General features: G+C 51.3%; 1 protein-coding gene and 1 long non-coding RNA gene across 2 annotated transcripts in view; one reads left to right on the top strand and one right to left on the bottom strand.

Moving 5' to 3' along the window:
* Positions 1–2146, top strand: part of LOC146421195 (uncharacterized) — a 31140-nt gene extending 28994 nt beyond the window's left edge. Inside the window, exon 5 of the mRNA XM_085047576.1 lies at positions 1066–2146. Coding sequence (XP_084903702.1) covers positions 1066–1963 — 898 coding nt within the window. The 3' untranslated portion in view covers positions 1964–2146. The remainder of the gene's footprint in view (positions 1–1065) is intronic.
* Positions 2147–11636: 9490 nt separating this feature from the next.
* On the bottom strand, positions 11637–12348 carry LOC146421194 (uncharacterized). Its single transcript, XR_014848801.1, has 2 exons — positions 12145–12348; positions 11637–11980 (listed from the first exon to the last, which is right to left on the bottom strand). It is a non-coding gene; the product is annotated as an uncharacterized LOC146421194 (long non-coding RNA).
* Positions 12349–21307: the final 8959 nt, after the last annotated feature.

The following is a 21307-nucleotide window of genomic DNA, read 5'->3' as shown; positions in this document are numbered from 1 at the left end:
CAGATATCCCATGACTCACAGGATGACATCTTTCCATTTTGAAACTCCCTGGCCTGGGGGAGGTACTGAGCATTGCCACCTGAACCTGAGCATATAAAATCTGGCTTTGGGGATGTGGGACACAACTCAAGAGATCCAGAGAAGGTGGAGCAGAACTTCTACAGGACTGCAGCCACTGCTTTAGACAAGACTGAAACTACCACTTCAGAAGGACTGTGATCACCACTCAGACCAACAGGTTTGGATTCCTTTTGCTTTCTCTTGGCATACAATGGGGCCACGTGGCGCTCAGCACAGGAACTAAGGAACACCATGCTGCTCTTCTCCGAGGGTGCCTGGTTATACTCTGCCTTTGTGAGTTAAAGCTGTGTCATTGTATTTCTTGTAATCTCTTTGGTGGATTGTGACTCCCATCTTAATCTTTTTTGGGGCAGTTCTGGGGAATCCATTTCTCTTGCCAGTTTAAACCAGCACAGCATTTCAGAGGTTTTTTAGACAAGAGGTTTTTTACAGTGACTATACAGCCAGTGATTTCTAGAGATGGACTGGGGCAAGAATAACCTTCAAACCCAATGAACTCACACCTTGTTTTTCCCCCCAAAAGAGGATTTCCCATTCCCAAACTTGGCTGGATGGAGAAGGAAGCTGTGAGGAAGAGGAAGATGCCCCAGGACAGCCAGGCAGGTAAGGAGGAAGTCACTTCCCCTTTCCTGCTCTCTTCTCCTCCATCTCCCAGCCCAGCATCACGCCTGGCTGCAGGACAACCCTGCTGCTGACTCTGTCCTGGTAGGGATGGACTGGGGGGATCTCCTTCCCCTTCCCTCTGGCATGGAGGCAAATCCCAAATCCTCTCCTTGTCCTTTCTGCCCCAGGCAACGAGCTGAGGAGAGAGACCAGGGAGGACAAGTCCTTACGGCAGAACCTCATGCAAGAGGCCATTTTGAGCAGCTCCATGACCCAGGAATCCAACCAGGAGGAAAAGTCCCAGAGATGCTGCACATGGAGGGGCTGCAAACCCAGCCCAGTGTGCTCTAAAGAGCAAAGACCCAGCCTGTGCCAGAATGTTGGCAAGAGCTCCAGCCAGAGTTCAGAGCTGGAGATTCCTGAGAAGCTTCATGAGACCAAGAAGCCTTACGAGTGTGGGGAATGTGGGAAGAGCTTCAGAAAGATCTCCAAGCTTATGGACCACCATCGGATCCACACCGGGGAGAAGCCCTATGAGTGTGGGGAATGTGGGAAGAGCTTCAGCCAGAGCTCCAATCTGATCCGTCACAAGAGGATCCACACTGGGGAGAGACCCTATGAGTGTTCAGAGTGTGGGAAGAGGTTTCAGAGCAGCTCAGATCTCCTCATGCATGAGCGGATTCACACAGACGAGAGGCCTTTTCACTGTCCTGACTGCAGGAAGGGCTTCAAGCACAACTCCCACCTCCTCAGGCACCGGCGCATCCATACTGGGGAGAGACCCTATGAGTGTGGGGAATGTGGGAAGAGCTTCAGCCGGAGCTCCCACCTGATCCGTCACAAGAGGAGCCACACTGGAGAGAGGCCCTATGAGTGTTCCGAGTGTGGGAAGAGGTTTCAGACCAGCTCAGCTCTCCTCCTACACCAGCGTATTCACACAGACGAGAGGCCCTTCCGTTGCCCTGACTGCAGAAAGGGCTTCAAACATAACTCCCACCTCATCACCCACCAGCGCATCCACACAGGGGAGAGGCCCTTTGAGTGTTCCGAGTGTGGGACGAGGTTTCAGACCAGCTCAGATCTCCTCATCCATGAGCGGATTCACACACAGGAGAGGCCTTTCCGCTGCCCTGAGTGCAGGAAAGGCTTCAAGCGCAACTCCCACCTCATCAGGCACTGGCGCATCCACACTGGGGAGAGGCCTTACAGCTGTCCCGAGTGTGGGAAGAGCTTCTCCAGGAGCTCTCACTTGACCCAACACCGACGGAGGCACCGGTAAGGGAAGCCCTGCGAGTGCCCCGAGTGGGGGAAGAGCTTCATGCACTGCTCCGTATTCATCCCCCATTGTAGGACCCTCATTGGGAAGAGCCCTGGTGACCCACACTGCCAGTGACCCAGTATTGTGGTTTGACCCTGGCCAAATGCCAGGCACCTACGAAATCTGCTTTCTCTTCTCTCCCCTGCTGCAGCTGTGCAGAGGAGAGGGAAAAAAAAAACCCTAACAGACACACACACACACAGAGGGCTCATGAGTCGAGATAATGAACCAGGCAGGATGCACTGAAGGGTAGAACAGATTGAGAACTTAAAGTTGCAAAGTGGTTTATTGGTAACCTAACCCTAAACAGAGTCAGAGGAGGCAAATGAGAACTAAAGATAAGCTCTTAATACACTGTTTCTCTGCTCACCCTCTTCCTCTTTCCCACCAATAGCGCAGGGGGTTGTGGCGGGCAGGGTATGGGTTTTTTTTGGTCAGTCCATGACCAAAATTTCTTCTGCTGTTCAGGGAGAGGAGTCCTCTATTTAGCCATGGGTCCCTCCCACTGGAGACAGTCCTCTGCAAACTTCTTTGCCATGGGTCCAATCTCTCAAGCAGCAGCTGCTGGAATCTGCTGCCCCATGAGTTCTTGTCCACAGGGTTCAGAGCTCTGAGCCCAGGCCAGGCTGTTTCCATCCCAAGGAACAAGGCCTTTCCCTGCACTGGGACTCCCACTGGATCACAGCTTCCTCCAGGCATCCACCTGCTCCTCTAGCATGAGCACCTCCCCACAGGCTGTGGGTGGATCTCTGCACCCCTTGTGGACCCCATGGGCTGCAGGGGGACAACCTGCTTCCCCATGGTCCTCACCATGGCCAGCAGAGGATTTTCAGCTCTGGTGCCTGGAGCACCTCCTCCCCCACCTTCTCCACTGACCTTGGTGTCTCCATGTTGTTTTCCCTCACATATTCTCACCTCCTCCTCATCCACTGTCTAAAAAGAAGTGCTTGCTCACATTGTTTTGATTGCTTCTTAAATATGGATGTCCTGGGGCTGCCCAGGCTGGGGTACAGGACAACAGTCTCATAGTTGTGCTGGCAGAATGTGTCTACCTGAGCCCATCTGTTCTCCAGGAGTTCCAGTTTTCTGTCCCAGTCCCTGGCCTGCCTCTCCCCATGTGGGGTGTGCCCCCCAAAGTGCCCAAATCACTGCTGAAGTGCCTGAGCTGCTCCCAGCTGTGGATGTTCCTGTCCACCAGCCTCTCCTGGTCAGTGCCATGGGGTGTGGGAGGGGGTTTAGGGAATCCTGGGGGGATTGGGAGGGGCTTTCGTGGCTTTTGGGGGCATTTGTGGTGCTGAGAGGGAGTATGGCAGGCTCTGTGAGAGAGGTTTGGGGTCCTGGCTGGGCTGTGTGACTTGGAGAGAATTTGGGTGGGTGTAGGTGGAGATGGGAATGGGGTTATGGTGGCTCTTGGGCCCATTGATATTGCAGGGAGTGGTTTGGGAGCATCCTAGGAGGAGCTGTTGGGTGGTTTGAGGGGCCTGGGAGTGGCTGTGGGGCTGGGAGAGGGTTTTTGAGTGGTCATGACGAACCCAGATCCCCAAAGCTGCCACCATACCACACCCCCCAAGGTGCTGCTGGGGTTTGGGGGCTCCATGTTGGAGTTCATCCTCCTGGCTCTGCGGGAGAAGGTGAAGGCTGTCCACAGGGGTCATGTGTGTTTCTGAGAGCATGTGTGACCCCCATCCAAGTGTCACCTCTTTTTCCCTCCCCACAGGGCTCCTGACCCAGCTCCTGCTGCCCCCAGGAGGGAATTTGGGGAAGGGGCAGAGGGGGTGCAAACCCTTCCCGGGGGATGACCCTGAGCCAGCGCCCTTTGTTTAGGACCAACCTGGGCTTGGGGCTGCAGGAGGAAGAGGCCGATGGGAAGCAGATCCTGCAGGTGGGACAGTGCTTGGGGTCAGGGCAAGGTCCTGCCCTGCACACCTGGCTCAGGTGTGACACTGCCCCGGGAAGGGAGCGGGACATTCCCATCCCCACAGATCAGGGCTGTGAGCAGCACTTGGAGCACAGACATGGAAATACTGGGAGGAACTGGGAGCACACTGAGGGTGGGAATTATCCCCACCACCACCTTTCCAGGGCAGCCCTGGATCTGAGAAATGCTTGTTAGGCCTCAGCCTTGGCCAACAGCCCCTGGGCTCAGCTCCTCTGCAGCTGATCACAAACACTGTCTGCTCCCAGGCACTGCTGCTGTCCAACCAGCTCCTGCTTTCTTTAGGAGCAGCCTTGGGAACTGTTTTTCTCCCCTCAGTGGCACAACATCCCTGTTCTCACAGTGTCAGAGAAAACTGTTGATGCAAAGTGCAGCCAGGATGGAACATTGCTGTGACTAAAGCCCATCTCTTGAGGCCCTATCAACAGGGCTCCAAAAGGAGCCCCTTGGAGCTCTCCTGGAGCAGTGAGCTCCCTCTGAGTGGGGCCTCTCCGAGCCGGGAACTCTCCCGTTTGCTGCACTCGGGGCATCCCCGAACAACGAGGGACCCTGGGCCGATCCCCCCACTCCTCCAGGCTCAACCCTTCGCCTGCTGGGGAGATGCAAAAGCATCCGCAGTGAGCATTTCCCTGCCCTCCAGGGCAATTTCTGACAGCTCCCTGGCACTGCCTCTTTCTGTCTGTGTGCACACACATGTGCCTGTGCTCTGGAAATGGGGGAGAAATGCTGCTCTGGGAGGTGTTGAAGTGCCTTGGATATCTGAGTGAGTTAGGCCTGTAAGTGAGGTTCAGTCATAAGGTATGAGCTATGTGAAATGCTGCTAGGGGTTGTTCTTTTGCTAAGTTGTTAAGTTTAAGGTATATGTTAAGGTTAATGTAGAAGTTAAGTTCTGTTAAGTTTGAGGGCTGTTAAGCTCTTAGGCTGTATTCCTTTTATCCTTGCTCTCACTATCCTTTTGTCACACCTACAGACACACACACAGGGACAGTTCTCGGTTCATTTCTGGTTTGATTGCCTGGTTTTGTTGTTGCTTTCTTCTCTTGGTGTGCCTGAACTGTGCAGTCAGGAGCAGAGTGACTCTTGCCAAGGAACTTTGTTGTGCTGTCACTGAATATTAAATCTGGTTTTGCTCATCCTTTGCTGGGGATTTTTTAGGTGTTCTCAAGCCCTCGTTCGTAAGAGGGTGAAGGAGCCCTGGGCCAGGCTCTTGCCCTGGGGGACACAGGGACACTACTGGGGGTCCCTGTGCCCCTGTCCCACCCCCCAGGGCCCTGTCCCCCCTGTCCCCATGTCAGGCTATGGGGGTCAATCTCGTGGAACATCCTCTGGGGGAGGCTGTGGCACTGGGGGTCAGGGGGGACCTGGGGGGACAGGGGACCCTGCTGTGCATGAGCAGCGTTGGACTTGTCTGGGGGAACTGTGAGGCGGGGCTGGGGCAGAGTGACCTCTCCAGTGATGTCATACAGTTACCCAGTGATGTCACACAGCCACCGTGTGTTGTCATAGCCCACTCTGTGATGTCACAGGCAACTCTGTGATTTCACACAGCCTTCACTATGGTCTCATGAAGCTGTCCTGTGATGTCACAGCACATTGGATGATGTCACATTGCCACCCTGTCATGTCACACAGTCTACTCTCTGACCTCACAGCCTGCTCTATGATGTCACACAACCAACCAGTGATTCCACAGCCCTCTCTATTATGTCACTGATCACACCCTGCTTTAGGATGTCACAGCCTGCTCTGTGGTGTCACAAGCCAGTCAGTAATGTCACACAGCCCACTCTGTGATGCCATACAGCCACTCAATGATGTTACACAGCTCACTCTGTTACTGCACAGCCTGCTCTGATGTCATACAGCAACCCTGCGATATCACAGCCTGCCCTGTGGTGTCACACAGTCCCCTCTGTGATGCCGTAGCTGCTCCATGACCTCACACAACCAATTCTGTGATGTCATAGTCCAACCTGTGACCTCATACAACCTACTCTGAGATGTCACACAGCTCCTTTCTGACATCACAGCTGCTCTGTGGCTCTCTGACACAGCCCCAGAGGTGCCCATGGCTATGACACAGCCCCCTCTGGGCCATGGCACCGCCCCTGCCAATGCTGAGCACCTGTGAGCTCTGGGTGTGCCCTGCTGGTGTCCCTGAGATGGCCTGGCAGTGCCCCAGCCCTGCTGGGCTGTGCACAGGATCTGCTCCTGGGCAGAGCTGTCTCTCTGCAGCGCTGCCACTTGCCAGGAGCTCCACGAGGCCTTGCTCTGTCACATGGACTTTTGGTTCCATGAGGTTCTGTACTCTCAGCAATGGTCTCCTTAGTTCCAAAGTGTCACCATGGACCCTTGGTTCCATGAAGCTCTGCTGTGTAACAAGGCTCTCCTGGATTCCATGAGGAATACAAAAGCTTTGCATAAACAATGAGCAAGACCATGGCCTCCTTGGATCTGCACTGTCACAAAGGACAGTTGGTTCCATGAGGTCCCATACTGTCACAATGGATATTTGGTTCCACAGGGTGCCACAGTGTCACCATGGTCTCCTTGGTTCCACAAGGCCCTGCAGTGTCACAGTGACTCCCAGGTTCCATGAGGCTCCACAGTGTCACAAGGGCTCCATGTGCCCCAAAGTGTCACAGTGGTCTCCCTCCTGCAGCAACCAGCAGCAAAACCCACTACCAGGGCCAAATGCCTGGGAAGAAGGAGAAAGGGAGGCACTTTTGGAGTGATGGTTTTTGTCTTGCCAGGTCACAGTGACATGGGATGTGGCCCTGCTGTCCTGGAGATGGCTGAACACAGCCTGCCCATGGGAAGGGGAAAAGACAACAACCTCTGTCCATGGAACTACAGCAGCAGAGAGGTCAGGCCCCAGAAGGCTGGGTTGAAAAGACTGTCACCAGCAAGGGAAACACCAATGCAGGACATTTGCTGGAAAGCTGACATTTCAGGGCATTCTTTTATACAGGGATGCAGCACCAAATAGCAAAATTGACAGTTTCAGCTTTCCGTATGCCTTGAGAACAGCTGGAGTCTTTTCAGCAGTGTGTGCTGTTCCATCCCTTGCTTAGGGTGAGAATGTTGGATCTCTCAGCAGGCTCTGCTCTCCTGGGGGCTGATCTTCCCAGGCAGGCTCTAAAAGCAGAATAAAACAGCAGCGCAAGGCACAGCACAAAGGAAGCACCGGGCTGATCCCATAAAAAGTGCCCTGCAGCGACATTTCACGGCTGACTCTCAGCAGCCCGGGCTGCAAACAAAGCCCGCTCGGGCCGAGCACAAGATCCCCACAGAGCCCTGAGCAGCAGGGCCATGGAGGAGGCAGGGCGAGCCCCGGGCCGGGTTCCAAAGGGGCTGCGGGGCTGGGGGCGATGGCGCCGAGTGCCCTGCCCGTGTGTGCCCTGGGCTCTGCGGCGCCACGGGGACACAGCCCGGGGCCGGGGCTCGGTCCTGCTGCCCCCAGGGCGCTGCCGAGGGCTCCCCGCCCGCCGGGGCCGGGGCGGCGCTGAGGGAGCGGCGCCGCCATTGCTGCCGCCATTGCTCAGGGGCGCTGAGGGGAGCGCGGCTCCCGCCAGCCCTGCTCGGCTGTGAGGGGAGAGAGAGAATAAGGAGAGAGAGAATGGAGAGAGAAAACAGACAGCGAGAGTGAAGATAGAGAGAGTAAAGGCAGAGAGAATAAAGACAGAATGAGTAAAGACAGAGGGAATAGAGAGAGAGAATAGTGGGAAAATAAAGACTGAGAGAGTAAAGACAGAAAAACACAGAGGGGATAAAGAGAGGATAAAGACAGAGAGAATGAAAACAGAATAAAGGCAGGATATAGACAGAATAAAGACAGAGGGACTAAAGAATGAGGGAATAGAGAGAGACTAGAGAGAGAGAGAGAGAGAAAAGACAGAGAGGATAAAGGCTGAGAGAGTAAAGACAGACAGAGGGGATAAAGACAGAGAGAATCAAGACAGGCATTGCTGCTATAGAAGGTCTGTGCAGTTCCCAATGCCTTCGGACACCTGCCCGAATGGCCGTCCTAAGGGTGTCACCATCACCACTTGGCTGACCCAGGGCCAACATCCCCTGTGGAGATACTGGGACCAAAGTTATGTGAGCTGTGATGCCAAACACAAGGGGTTTAGTCTCTTTGGGATGAAGAAACAAGTTTTTCTGTCCATTTGAGATAGAAAACAACTTTCGATTGCATCAATCTGTTGTACATGGCATTCAAAAGGCATCACAAATACTAAAAAGAAATTATGATAAATATCTGTGGTTTAAAAAACATAAAGAGGTTGTTAGAAGCAACATACATACTGACCAATGATTAAATAAAAGAAAAACTACTGTGTTAAAAAATCTTACGCAGTTTTGTCAGTGATTGTTCTTGGTTTTTAAAACTTTTAAATTTGTTTCCTCTGATCTGCATTTTTGTCTTGCACACATGAAGGTCTGTTGTCCATTCCAAGAAAGGCATCCATTATGTGAAAAACGAGTTTCACTCTCCTGTTGAAATTTAAAAGTTTAATAAAGGACAATAGGGGATGTTATAAATTGGGTCTCAAAAACCAATCAGAGACGTAGAGCCAATTAAAGAATTTATTAATTGAGCAAGCAGATTGCAGCCAATTTACAGCGCTGGGCGGGCGCGGCGAGCCTCCCTGCTACGCCTGCAGCACCGCGCCTAAAGATTACAAGCCATCAATTTTTATAGCCCTTTTTACCCCCTCCCTTGAGTCCCCTCGTGGGTCTTGACTGGCGTTCTTTTGGGTGTCTCGATTGGCCGCAGAATCGTCGTTCTCTGCGTTGGTTGGTTGTGGTTTGGGGTACGCGGCTCTCGGGGGGGTTTCTTTCTTGCCAGCAGTTAGACTGTGTCCCGTGGGAATCACACAAGGCTTGCTGAGTGGCCTTGCGAAAAGAGTTACAATTGTTGCAAACCTGCAGCAGAAAGGTTTGGCTCTAAAACAGGAACTCTTTCTGTTAAAGCAAAACTAAAAAGCAGAGCTTAGCAAAAGTAAAGAATTAAAACTTATTGATTTTCTAAACGATTTCGTGAACTATACCTTCTGTAATTTATCACATACACCATACAGGTGACATTTGTTTTGCAGTTTGAATATGCAATGTTCATACACAATGCTTATACAAGCATAAATAGCAGCTTTAAATCCTAATTCCTTCTTCACACAAGGATGTGTAACCCATCAGAAATATTTAACAAGGAGCCATATTAGCTTTGGGCTTGATGGTATGGGTTGTTTAAAGTGTGTGATGAGTAATGGGAGCTCGAACAAATACCACTCTTTCTAATTTGGGTTTGTTCTTTATCAGCCCTGTTGCATAGAAATCTCTTCTTTACAGCAGAGACAAAATGAAATTCCTTAATACAGATGAGAATTGTGTAATTCAGGCGGATTAAAGGGGAAGTTCTCTGTTATTGTGAAAAGATAAACTAAATGACCTGTTTGATGTACATCCTGGGAGAGGCTTTGAAGTGAAGAGTGAAAAAGAAAAAATATTTTCCTTACGAAGTATCTTGAAAGAGTTTTTTTGGTTTATGAGAAGCAGCTGCACTGATCATGACCTCCACAATTATAAATGTACAACAACGACTTACTTGATTTAATCTGGCCACAATTCAGAGCTGCAATTCCCAAATCTCATCAAATAGGTTGTTATGCTATAATAACGAATGAGAGCAGAAATAGCAACATTTCTCATCACGGTTTTGGGTTGGAAAGGCCATTTAATTTATGCTCCCTCAGCTGCCAGCCTAAAGTCTGCTGTGCAAACCTTAGGTGTACATTGGGACTTTATGTATTTCTTTAGCATCAACTTAGGTGCAAACCTGGTGTAAAACCCTCCACACATCACCCTGATTTCCAGTGACAGAACTTCTCTGTTCCAGCACAAAACTGACTTTTCCTGCTCCAGCAGGGAACAGCCCCCATCCCCCTGTGCCACCCCATCCCTCTTCTCCTCAGGAGACACCAGCCCGAGCTGTCAGCCGTGTCCTGCCTCAGGTCTGGGCACAACTTTTCTGTCAACAAAGGATCTCCTGGACCCTGTGCAGACTTGGCTGTGCAGCAGGATGGAGACCATCTACGGGGAGCAGTGGTGGCTGGCAGAGATCTCACAGAGCTGCATCCTGCACACTCTCTGTATGTATGGGCCAGACCAGGAGATCATGACCCAGAGCCTGCAGGACATCCTGGAGGAACACACAGTGCCACTGGTCCAGGGCACCACTGACATCATTGTGAGGCAGTGCAGAGAGGAGGCCCAGAGGCTTCTGTGCTCCCAGCTGCTGTGGATGAGGATGACAGCCCAGCAGCAGCTCCAGCAGCTCCAGCAGCTCCAGCAGCTCCTTGCCTTGGATGGGGACTCCAGCCAGCAGCCCTGCAGTCTCAATGGAGGAGGAAGAAGCTGCCACAACATAGGCTGCCCACCCCAGGGGTCACAGGCACCCCCAAATTGTGGCTGTGTCTGCAGGGTTGGACCAGTCCCAGGAGGAGCCAGAACAGGAGTGGGGATGGTGGTAGGTCTCTCTGCCCAGAGCAACAGGCCCACACCCTCTGTATCAGTATCATGTTGTCTATAATGTGTTTGTTGATTTGTTGGGTTTTTTGTTGATCAGAAGGTTTATATATTTTGGTCTCAAAGAGCAGATAAGGTTCAAATTAAAAGATTGCTGCACATTGTAGATAAATGCTAAAAAAGATTTGGAATAATCTCTGTTATATGGGAATAAGTGGTAGGCAACTCAAGTATCTGTGCAAACATGAAAAGAATAGATATTACTTGACTTCATTTGGGAGGGCTTTCTATAATTATAGTATAGGCTGAAAATTTAGTGCCAATTCCTACTTCAGGACACTTATAATAAAATGTCTAAATCAAATAAATCACCATCAAACCCTTTAAATTCATTAATTTCAAATTTGCAAAACCTTCCTACCTGAGTTCCTGAAGCTCTCACTCACCTCAGCTTAGTTTGGGCAGGAAGGGGATGGTTCTGTTTGTGAGATGTGGGGACAGGAGGAGGGAAGACTTTGCAAACGCTGTCACCAGGGCAAGGCTGTTTTCATTTATGGTGACAAGTGGTAGTATTTAAGCTTTTTATTTACTGTGAGGGAGGTGCTGAAGGGCAAAACTTCTCAGGAAGAAGGACAAGTTTCACTTCCAAAGGAGGGTGAGTGAAGGGGAAAAGTGTCATTCGTCTTTCATGGAAGGTGTTTCATTTTTAACAAACTATTTTTGCTGAAGATGTACCTAGACAGGACTGATTTAGAGCATTTTAATCAGACTCCCAGAGTATCCTCACATCTGTTTTCTACATTTTCTCTCTCTGTTTCATTGTGAATGATTTCTCCTCCCCGGGTGGCTCCTGCTTGGAGCTCTCTGCTCAGTGGAGTCCCGTTTGCTCAGCAGCCTTTGCAGCGAGTTATTCCCCAGCGTGTGGCTCTGCTGCCATCCCAAATCTGCGGTTTCACTGCCAGCCTGACTGAGACTGGGGAGCTGCTGGGCATGGCTGGAGAATTTCCCCCAGTCCCCTTCACTCACTGCCAAAATCCTCCAGCAATACTGTGTTTACATTTGCTTATTGCTTTGAAAAACACAACTTCATGCTTATTTCAGTTTAAAAATTAAATTTATTGAAGATTGTTACACTTGCACTTCTGATATGTAAGTACACAAAAATCAACATAAGTTAAAAAATTAGATTTATTACAAATTGCTGCAACCACACTAAGAATTAATATACAAATATCAATTTAAGTTTAACAAAAATAATTTATTACATCATATATATATTATATTATATTATGAAAATCTAGCACAAACATAAAAATAAAACCAGATGTAAATAAATAGAAATAGAAATCTAACTATACAAACATCAATCTACCTATCTAAATATCCATATATAATTATATAAATCTATAAATATATCCTGAAGGGATTTCAGAAGCCCCATCTTCACACGTTCTCCCTCTGTCTCTTCCTCCCGTGCAGCGCAGCCCTCCTGGTCAGGGACAGCAGATGGACATCTGGGAAGCAAAGGGAACACTGAGTCAATATCGGGACATTTCCCTGGGCAGCAGCTGCACTTGTGTGAGGGAAGAGAAAATCTCAGAGCCTCCCCAGCAGGGTGAGAAAGAAAAAGCAGGCTGAGCCTCAGCCCCAGCCTGCCTCACCGGCCCTGTGGCCTCACCCAGGCTCTCGGGGGGCAGCAGCAGCAGCTCCCTGTTCTCTGCTCTTGCTGGTGCCCTTCAGCTTCTCCCTGATGGTTCTTGTCACTCTCCGATGTTCTTGAGGCATTTAGGGAAGCTGTGGCAAAATTGTACACACAGGAATTGGTTCCAAGGCCTGGCAGAGCCACAGTCCTGGACCCCTCTGTGCTCCCTGCTGGCTCCCTCCATCCCCTCAGCCCTGCCATCCCCTCAGCAAACCCACAGCCCCCCCAGTTCCTTCAGACCCCCACAGTCCATTCTGACACATCGAGTCCCCTTAGACCTGCCACCCCCCTCAGCCTGTGCCACTTCCCTGTGCCCTCAGCCCCCACCATCCCCTGCAGCTCACCCTGAACCCACAGCTCCACCATTCCCCTTTCCTCCCCCACACCCCTCAGCCCCACAGTCCCCTCAGCCCCACCAGCACCTCAAGCTCACTGTCCCTTCAGTGTCACCTCTCCTCAGCCCCCTCAGCCCCTCAGTCTCACCGTCCTTCAGCAGCTCCTCAGGGGACACCAGCTGCTCTCACTGCTCTAGGGACACCTGGGGACACCTGGAACTGCTGCTCCGCCCGGGCCGGCCGCCAGCTTGGACCCAGCACGGGAAGAGGGGACAGAGGGGACATGGGGGGAAAGCAAAAGATGAAATAGAAAGCAGAGCAGGGAAAGAGGTTAAAAGTAAGCCTATGCCTACACAAATATTAATTCATGTACCTAAATATTAATAAAACTCCAACTATATACATTCCTTAATTTAACTATATGCATATAAAACTTACTCTAATTACATATAAATGTATCTATGAAAATCTATAAATCTAACTACAGATATATAAATTCAATCACAGCTATAACTATATTTATGTAAATGGATCTAAATCAAACTATACAGATTTTTAACTGTAAGCACATATAAACACAACTTTATAATTCTAGAAATAAATCTACATAGGTATAAAAATGTAATTGTAAAAATCTAGAAACATAATATATACAGAGGGATCCCACCTGTCTGATCTTCACAGGCTCTCCCTTGGTCTCCGTGTCCCACGCAGGGCAGCCCTCCTGGCGAGGTAGATCAGATGGATGTCTGTGAAGCAAAGGGAACACTGAGTCAATATCTGGCCTTCATGAATGTTTCCCTTTGGAAGGAATTGTAGTTCTGTCAAAGATTGTAAAAGATTGCCTGAAAGGCAGACTCTCACATGGGAATTTGAGGCCTCCTCTTTACAGAAGAGGGATCCTTCCAAGTTTTCAGAACTTCACAAGTTTTGGAGTATCCCAATAAAGCTGCAGCACCCGCAGTGAAAATGGCACCCACCAGAGCTTGAAACACACACAGTCCCAGCTCACACAAAGAACCCAGCCTTGGTCTTTCTCTGTGCTCACAGAGACACCTCAGTCCTCACTGAAATGGCTGAAGCTGATGGGTGATGTGAGCTGAGTTACAAACCAGCACTGGTCCCTGGCATCTAAAAAGTGCCCTCTGCAGTGAGCAACAGCTCCTCCAACTTGACCAGCAGCTCTGGGATGAAGAGCTGGCAGAGAAAGAGCTCCCTACAAGGCCTGCAGGCTGTACCAGCCTTGCTTGAGAATGCAGATCCAAAGTGCTCTCTCTCTCTTATTAGTTCTCACTAATCTGAGGAAATTAAATTTTGCTTTTAGCTACTGCATTTGTGTTCTGTGATTTGTCTGGCCTCAGAGGTTCTACCACCTGTATTTTTAATGTGTCTCACTACAGCAATCAGCAGACTGCTACTACAGAGATTTAATGCTTTCAGACACAAAGCTCAGCCTTCTACTCTGACATTTTGCTGACATATTCCACAGTTACTTCAAGAGTCACTCAGCACTGCCTCCAGAGCACTGCCACCCTGCAGCAAACCTATCCATGGACTTCAGCTGGAAACTGGGACACCCAGCTTGGTGACACAAGTGCCAGAAGGTCAGCTTTATTCACTGCTCTCTTGCCACACCACACGACTCAGGGTCAGTGCTGCCAGAGAAGCGTGGAGGGCAGGGCTCCACCGGGGAGGCTGTGCCAGTGCCCTGCTGGAACTCAAGGCACCAGGAAGCACCAAGCCTGCAGACAAGAACTCAACTCCTCTGATCTCCCTTCCTGCCACAGGCAGGCTCACAGCAGCCATCTCAGACCTCTCCCAACCAATGTGGGCTCTCTCCTTACCAAGCTCCTCGGGCTCCAGGGAACTGCTCCCATGGCTCACAGTGCCAGGCAAAGCTCTCTCTGCTGCAGCCATGTTCTCAGGCTCCCCTCCTGAAGACTCAGGAGCGACACCAGTGCTCCCCTTAAAAGAAATCCAGAAAGAAAGAAAACCCAAGGATCACTCACTGTTTTCTGCAGGGACACAGCAGTTCAGAGCCTGCGATATTTCTTTCTCTTGAGGAAGAAAATGCTTCTGAGAACTGGCTTGGGTGAGTTTACAGAAAACAAGAGGTCATCACACTTGGCAATACAACATGGACAATTCCAAAAAATCCCATTCCCTGCCTTGAATATGCCTCCCCTCAACAGTAAATCTAGAGGAGGCTACAGGTCTGCATATTAAATGAAATAGAGAAATCCTATTTCTCTATTTCATTTAATATGAAATTAATTAATATGAAATTTCATTTAATATGAAATTTCAAAAATGCCTGTGCCAATACAGACACTGAACATTTCAGGCATGTCTGGAAAGAGGCAAGAGTTAAGAGAAAGTGGATTCCTAAGTCAAAGAGGGAATCTGTCAAACACAAGGACTAATGGTCCCTGATTGAACTGCACTTCAACACAGCAGAAGCCCCTGGGCTTCAAGGAGTCCTTAACCATTTCATGTGCAGCACCAACATTGTCCTTCCCTCCAATTCACAACTCACAGGGCCTCAGAACCAACACATCTGCTCCCTAAAGGCTCCAGGGCTCACTCACTTTCATCTCTTGCTCCTAACAAGGAGGTCTGGCCCCTAAAGGCAGTGGAGAAGAGTGACTTCTCAAACCCAGTCCAGAAGCTGCCAAAGCTGACAAGGTTGAACGTGGGGCTGACACTGAACACATGACGTGGGCACTAAGGAAGGAGTCCTGCCAGCTCCTGGCACAGGGATGTGCTCCTCCCTCCACAGCCCTGAGCACCACAGCCTCATCCAGGCTGCAGCTTTGCCAGGACTGGATGGGAACACACACATCTCTTCCCACAGGGATGTCCAAGAAGAACATGACAAAGCTCTGGAACACAGAGACCAAGACTGCCCAGTTTGCCAGTTTGCCAATTTGCTGAGGTTTTCCGAGATACACATGTGCCTGCAGGCTACAGAGAGGACCAGAAAGCTGCAGCTGCAGCACATCCCCTCACACGGCTCTGGCAGTGCCTACACACACAGCAGGGCTCACACAGCAGCAGCAGCTGCAGCCCAGCCCTTGCTCTGCCTTGGCCTTCCAACCAAAAGGAGGCAGAGCCCACAGCTGGTGCTCTAACAGAGGCTCCTCTCACATGCCCCTCCCTGGGCAGGACACTTTGCCTTCAGGGGCAATTCTCCAAACACTCTCCTGTTTCACACCAAGCTAAGTTTGTTAGAACCTGCAAAGCATCACCAGGAATGATGCCCCTGCACTAGGGATTCTTCCCAGGAAAAGGAGAAAGGAGCACCCAAACTTGGCCAACACCTCTCGTCCTCACTAAGGATGAGCCCCCTTTTCCTTCCCTCTTCCTTTGCAAATCTTGCTTTACCAAGCAAATCCTTCCCTGTCCATTCACAGCTCAATTCAAGAAGCCTTTCCTTCTCAGCCATGCAACAACTTTCAAAAGCTCTCAGTCCAGCCCTTTTCATCTCTTTCCAATGCAGTTACCTGAGCAAAGGGAGACCTTTCAGGTGGGGAGTGGGAAATCATCTCCTCCAGTGTCTCAAGCACCAGGTCCAGAGTCAGTGGTGGCAATTCCTCTTCCCCAGGCTCATTCCATGGCCAGCTGGAGGCTGTCCATGCTGCACAACCAGCACTGCCAGTCGGAGCATCGGAGGCTGAACTGCCCACTGTGGCTGCAAGAATCCAAACACTTGGGTCAGGCTCCAGAACAGAGCTTGGCACACAGAGCTCTACTGCTGCCTTGGATCAAACACCACAGGAAGCACACAGCAAACTCAATGCCAGAAATGTATTCCAACTTCCCAGGGGATTGGAAGACTGATTTCTTCCTCTTAAAAAGTATTTATTCTAATTGATGTGTATATCGGTTAAAGTATGGACTGTAAAACTGATCTACAGACACACACTAATACTTTGTAATCACGGCCTTTTCCATCTCCCCATCAGCTTGTGGATTGGGCTGCTTTGGAATTTCTCATCACAACCAAGCACAGAAAGTAGATCCCTCTTGGAAGAGTCCAGATCTGCAGACATGCAGACTAAAATTAAACTGGGATTGTATTGCAGAAAAGCAACCTTATGGGTGAGACCTTATTCTGCAGCTGCAACTGTTCTGGGGACACACAGAGCTCATTGAAATGCAATAAAAGTCTTTGCAGGAGAGACAATCTTGAAACTCTGCAATATCCTATCAGTGTCCTAGTTTGGCTTCATTCAAGGAAAGGGGGAAGCTCACCAGACACTGAGCAGTTGTGGGCAAATGTTTTTTGCCTCAGTCTTTCTACCCTACAGAGAGGCTGTCTGGAAAACCTCCAGAACATCCTCCAAATCTGGAGGAAGGACAGGAAATCCAGACAGAGATTGTTTTTGTTCTCAAGGTCCCCCTTCCTGGTCGACTTAACAATTTCCATCTGATTCTCACTTGACATCTACCCATGACAGAGCATGGCAGAAAAATACTTCAAATGGTCTGTTGGCAGGAGCTGTTGGTAAAGCAAGGGCGGAAATTCTTTCCCTACCTGATGGGCTGTAGGCTGGCAAGTGCTGCTCTGAAGATGTGCAGCTGCTGCTCTCTGGAAGGGCCCTGGAAGTGCTCAGATGGTCAATGGTGGACTCATGCTGGCATTTAAATTTGCGTGTGCCTGGTTCCTCTGATAAATCCCCCTGACATCCAGAGGTGGCAAACACTTGCTTGGGAGATGCTCGGCAAGCCTCAGACTCTTGAGTACCTGGACTTGTGCTGGAAGGGCCTGGAGACAACTCTGAATCCTCAGGTGAGGCAGCACTGAGGTCTTGGCATGAGGGAGCTGTGTAGCAATGAGGGAAGAAGAAAGGGAGAAACAGAAGATTGGGTCACTATTGCTCCTGGGCTTCGTTTCCCTTGGTAGCAACTGTACTTTACTCAGCAAAGAGCAAAACTCAGATCCTCCCAAGTAGGGTGAGGAAGAAAAAAATCTCCACATGTTCTGGGGCTTTGCAACAACCAATTCCCTGTTTGTCTATTTAGGTCTCACCTATTCGTTTAACCATCTGGTACAACTGTCCCCTGGCAGTTCCTTGGCAGGGACAGTCAAGAAACCCAACAGCCTGGTCATTTCCCCTCTGCTCCAAAGGGACACAAAATCTTCATAATCACAACCTTTCCTACATGCCCATTAGCTTTTGGAGTTGGCTGCTTGAGTTTCTCATCCCAACACATGAGATTCACATCTCAACCACAGAGTGGATTCATACTTGACTAGACCAGATCTTCAGGCAAACACTGAAATTCACCTGTGATATTTATGCTAAAAAGCAACCTTGTGGCTCAGGCCATATTCTGCATCTGCAATTGTTCTGCAGACACACAGCTCATTGAAATGGCACGGCCTGATGGGCACAACACACAGTCTTAAAAATCTGTGATATTCTATCACCATCCCAGTTTGGCTTCATTCAAAGACAGAGGGGAGCTCACCTAACACTGACCACTTGTCAGCAAGGATTTGTTTCCTCGCAGTTGCACCTCAGCAGAAAGACTGTGTGGAAAATGCCCAAGAGATGCACCAAATTGGAAGAAAGGACAGGAAAAGCAGACCGAGAATTCTTTTGCCTTCCAGGTTCCTTTTCCTAGTCAACCTGATACTTTTCTACCTGATTCTCACTTGACATCTACCCATGACAGAGCACTGCCAAAAAATACTTCAAACAGTCACTTGGCAGGAGCTGTTGGAAAAGCAAGGGTAGAAGTTCTTTCCCTACCTGATGGGCTGTAGGCTGGCAGGTGCTGCTCTGATGATCTGCAGCTGCTGCTCTCTGGAAGGGCCCTGGAAACGCTCGGATGGTCAATGCGAACCAGGCGAACCATTAACTCAGGATGGTGTTTTAGGTCCATACGGACCAGTGGAATGCTGAGACGCTTGAGATGGAATTTGCGTCGGATTGATTCCTCAGATAAATCCCCCAGAACTCCAGAGGTGGGAACTGATTTCTTGGCAGGTGCTGGGGAAGCCTCAGAGTCTTGATCACCTGCACGTCGTCGCCTGGAAGGGCCTGGAGGCAGCTCTGCATCCTCAGGTGAGGCAGCTCTGAGGTCCTGGCGTAAGGGAGCTGAGTAGCAATGAGGGAAGAAGAAAGGAAGCAAAGGGAAGATTGGGTCACTGTTGCTCCTGGGCTTCGTTTCTCTTGGCAGCAACTGTACTTTTCTATCAGCAAAGAGAAAAGCGCAGATCCTCCCAAGTAGGGCGAGGAAGAAAAACATCCCCACATGTTCTGTGGCGTTGCAACAACCAATTCCTTGTCTGTTTAGCTCTTGCCTATTCGTTTAACCGCCTGGGAAAACTTCCCCCTGGCAGTTCCTTGGCTGGAGGCAACTGCCAGAATCCCAACTGCCAGGTCTCTCCCCCTCTGCTCCAAAGGGACAGGAGGCTCCCTGCAGCTGGGCCTGGCCACCATCGAGCCCTCGGCACTCACACGCACTCACGGAGAGCTCCCCAAGCGTGCCCGTGGCCGGGCAAGGAGCAGCGGCAGCCACGGCGCGGGGCTGGGCCAGCTGCAGGCCGAGCGGGCCAGGCTGCTGTGAGCGCAGCCCCGGCGGGACTGTCCCGCAGCCCCCGGCAGCCCGGGGGGCACGGCACGGCACGGCACGGCACGGCACGGCACGGCACGGCACGGCACGGCACGGCACGGCTGCCTTGCCCAAGCACAGCCAGCCCCTGGGCCAGCCGGGGCAGCTGCGCTGAGCAGCCCCAGCACGGGCAGTGCCCACGGCCAAAGCCCGCGCCACCCTCGCTGCCAGCCCGGCTTACCGGCCCCGCGGAGCTGCTGCAAGCGGCTGCGCTGGCGGCTGCGCACCTCCTTGCTGCACCTCCTTGGCGCACCTCCTCGGCTGGCCTTGCTCCGGCGCTCGATGCGGAGCAGGAGGTCGGGGCGGTCGCGGCGAAAGATTGGATTCCTGAAGTGGAGCCAGCTGCCGCCCTCGCTCGCCACCTTGTGGAAGCCGTACAGGTGGTGCTGTCGCACGAAGCTGCTGAAGTGCGTGGCTTTGAAGGTGCCCGGGGCCGCCGCCGCCCCCTCGCCGCCCAGCCCGCGGGCGCCGGCCGGGCTGAGCAGCTCCCGCTCGAAGAGCGAGCGCTCGATGAGCAGCCCCCGGGCCAGGCTGTCCCAGCGCACGGAGCGGACGCGGGGGCTGTTCACCAGGTGCCACAGCTTGGCGGGGAAGGTGCGGGCGCTGAGCCCCGAGGGCAGAGGGGGCTGCTGCATGGCGGCGCCGCTCACCGACTGGGGCAACAACGCCTCAGCGCAACGGCCGCGGCACGGGCAGGACTTGGCGGGGACGAGCGACGAGCGACATGAGCCAGAGAGGCACAGCGCGGGCACAGCGCGGGCACAGCGCGGCCGTTTCGCTCCCGGGGCGCTGGCCGGGCTCGGCGGGGCGGGCAAAGCCCCTTGCGAGGCTGCTGGCAGCAGTGGCGACCTCTCTCCCCGCGCTGCATTTCATCCCCGGGTCACCTGTGGTGACAGAAGGAAAGGACATTGCTCTGTCTTGCCTGCCGAAAGGATGAAGAGGAGACACTTGAAGACATTCTTTTTGCCTCTTTCCCAGCCAACTGTCATGTTCTTTCTCCTCATCCCTGCCTGTCAGCAAGGGGCAGCAATTTTGTCAGCATGCTCATCAAAGCTGAACTGCTGCCCCTAGGATGGATGTTGCTTTAGCCAAGGGATGAATGGCTTCCAGCTGGAGTCAGCTCACGCTGGTGTCTCCACAAGAGGCTGTGCCTTTTTCTTTCCTCAGGAATCATTTCTTGTCTTCCTGTCTTCCCCCATCTGGAGAGAGTAACAGTGAAAACCCCTCCTGCAGCCAAGTCTAGTCAATGCAGACTGCTCACAGAGTAGATCTTGCGATGGAAAGAGACTCCTCTGAGTTGGTGTTGGGAGGTGGAGGGGGAAGGTTTGTCCTGTGCTCACTTGAAGTCTTGTTGGGCAGCTGTTTTGCTCTGGCAGATAGACACCAGGGATGTATATCCAAGCCTTGCAGGTTCATTCATGAGCTTCCTGAGAGACCAAGGAGGCTGAGGGATTGTTCTGTGAGGGCAGAAATTTCCATCTGGGAACTTTTTCAGATGCTTCAAAAAATTTTTACTTTCTTTTCCTTCCCAAATATTGCCAAAATGTTTTGCTTGCAGAGAATCTTTTCCTTCTCTTTGGTGAACTTCCCTCTGCTGCCCTCCCAAATCAGGCCATTTCCCAGGATTCCTTCCCAAACTCAGGAGTATCCCATGGCCTTCCCTCTCCAGCTGGAACAGAAGGAAGCCCAGAGTTTGCTGTTGTGAGAGAGGAGTTTCTCTTTCTGCCCTGCTTTCCATTTGGGGTAGGTTTGTGTGCATTCATTTGATCAAGGAAGGTTTAGACTCGGAAAGAGTTTTGTTTCAAACTGCTCCATCCTCAGGGTCTTCTGTGGATATCCTTGGACAAAAGGGCTCTTTGTGTGAGCTCCCAGTGTCCAGGTTAAGGAAGGAGGTTGATATTTCAGGGTTGTTGCTGCTGAAAACATTTGTTTTCCTCTAGGAGCAAGGAGCTGGGAGTGGATACTTTTCTCACCTGCCTGCAGAAGAGGAAGTTGGGAAGTGGCAATTTTGTTTGAGGAGGTGGCCATCGGCAGTGTTCTCCCAGAGATGGGCTGGCAGAGAGGCAGCAGGGGAGGTTTCAGACAGGAGCAGCAGCCCTTGCCTGGGTCATGCTGCAGGGAACCCCAGGAGGGAGGTGTGAGAAGGGTTGTTTCTTTTTGTGCACATCAGCGATTTTCTC

Source organism: Lichenostomus cassidix, unplaced genomic scaffold (assembly GCF_008360975.1).
Source record: "Lichenostomus cassidix isolate B80296 unplaced genomic scaffold, HeHo_3.0 HiC_scaffold_43, whole genome shotgun sequence".
Lineage (NCBI taxonomy): Eukaryota > Metazoa > Chordata > Aves > Passeriformes > Meliphagidae > Lichenostomus > Lichenostomus cassidix.
This window is presented reverse-complemented; position numbering and strand designations above follow the sequence as displayed.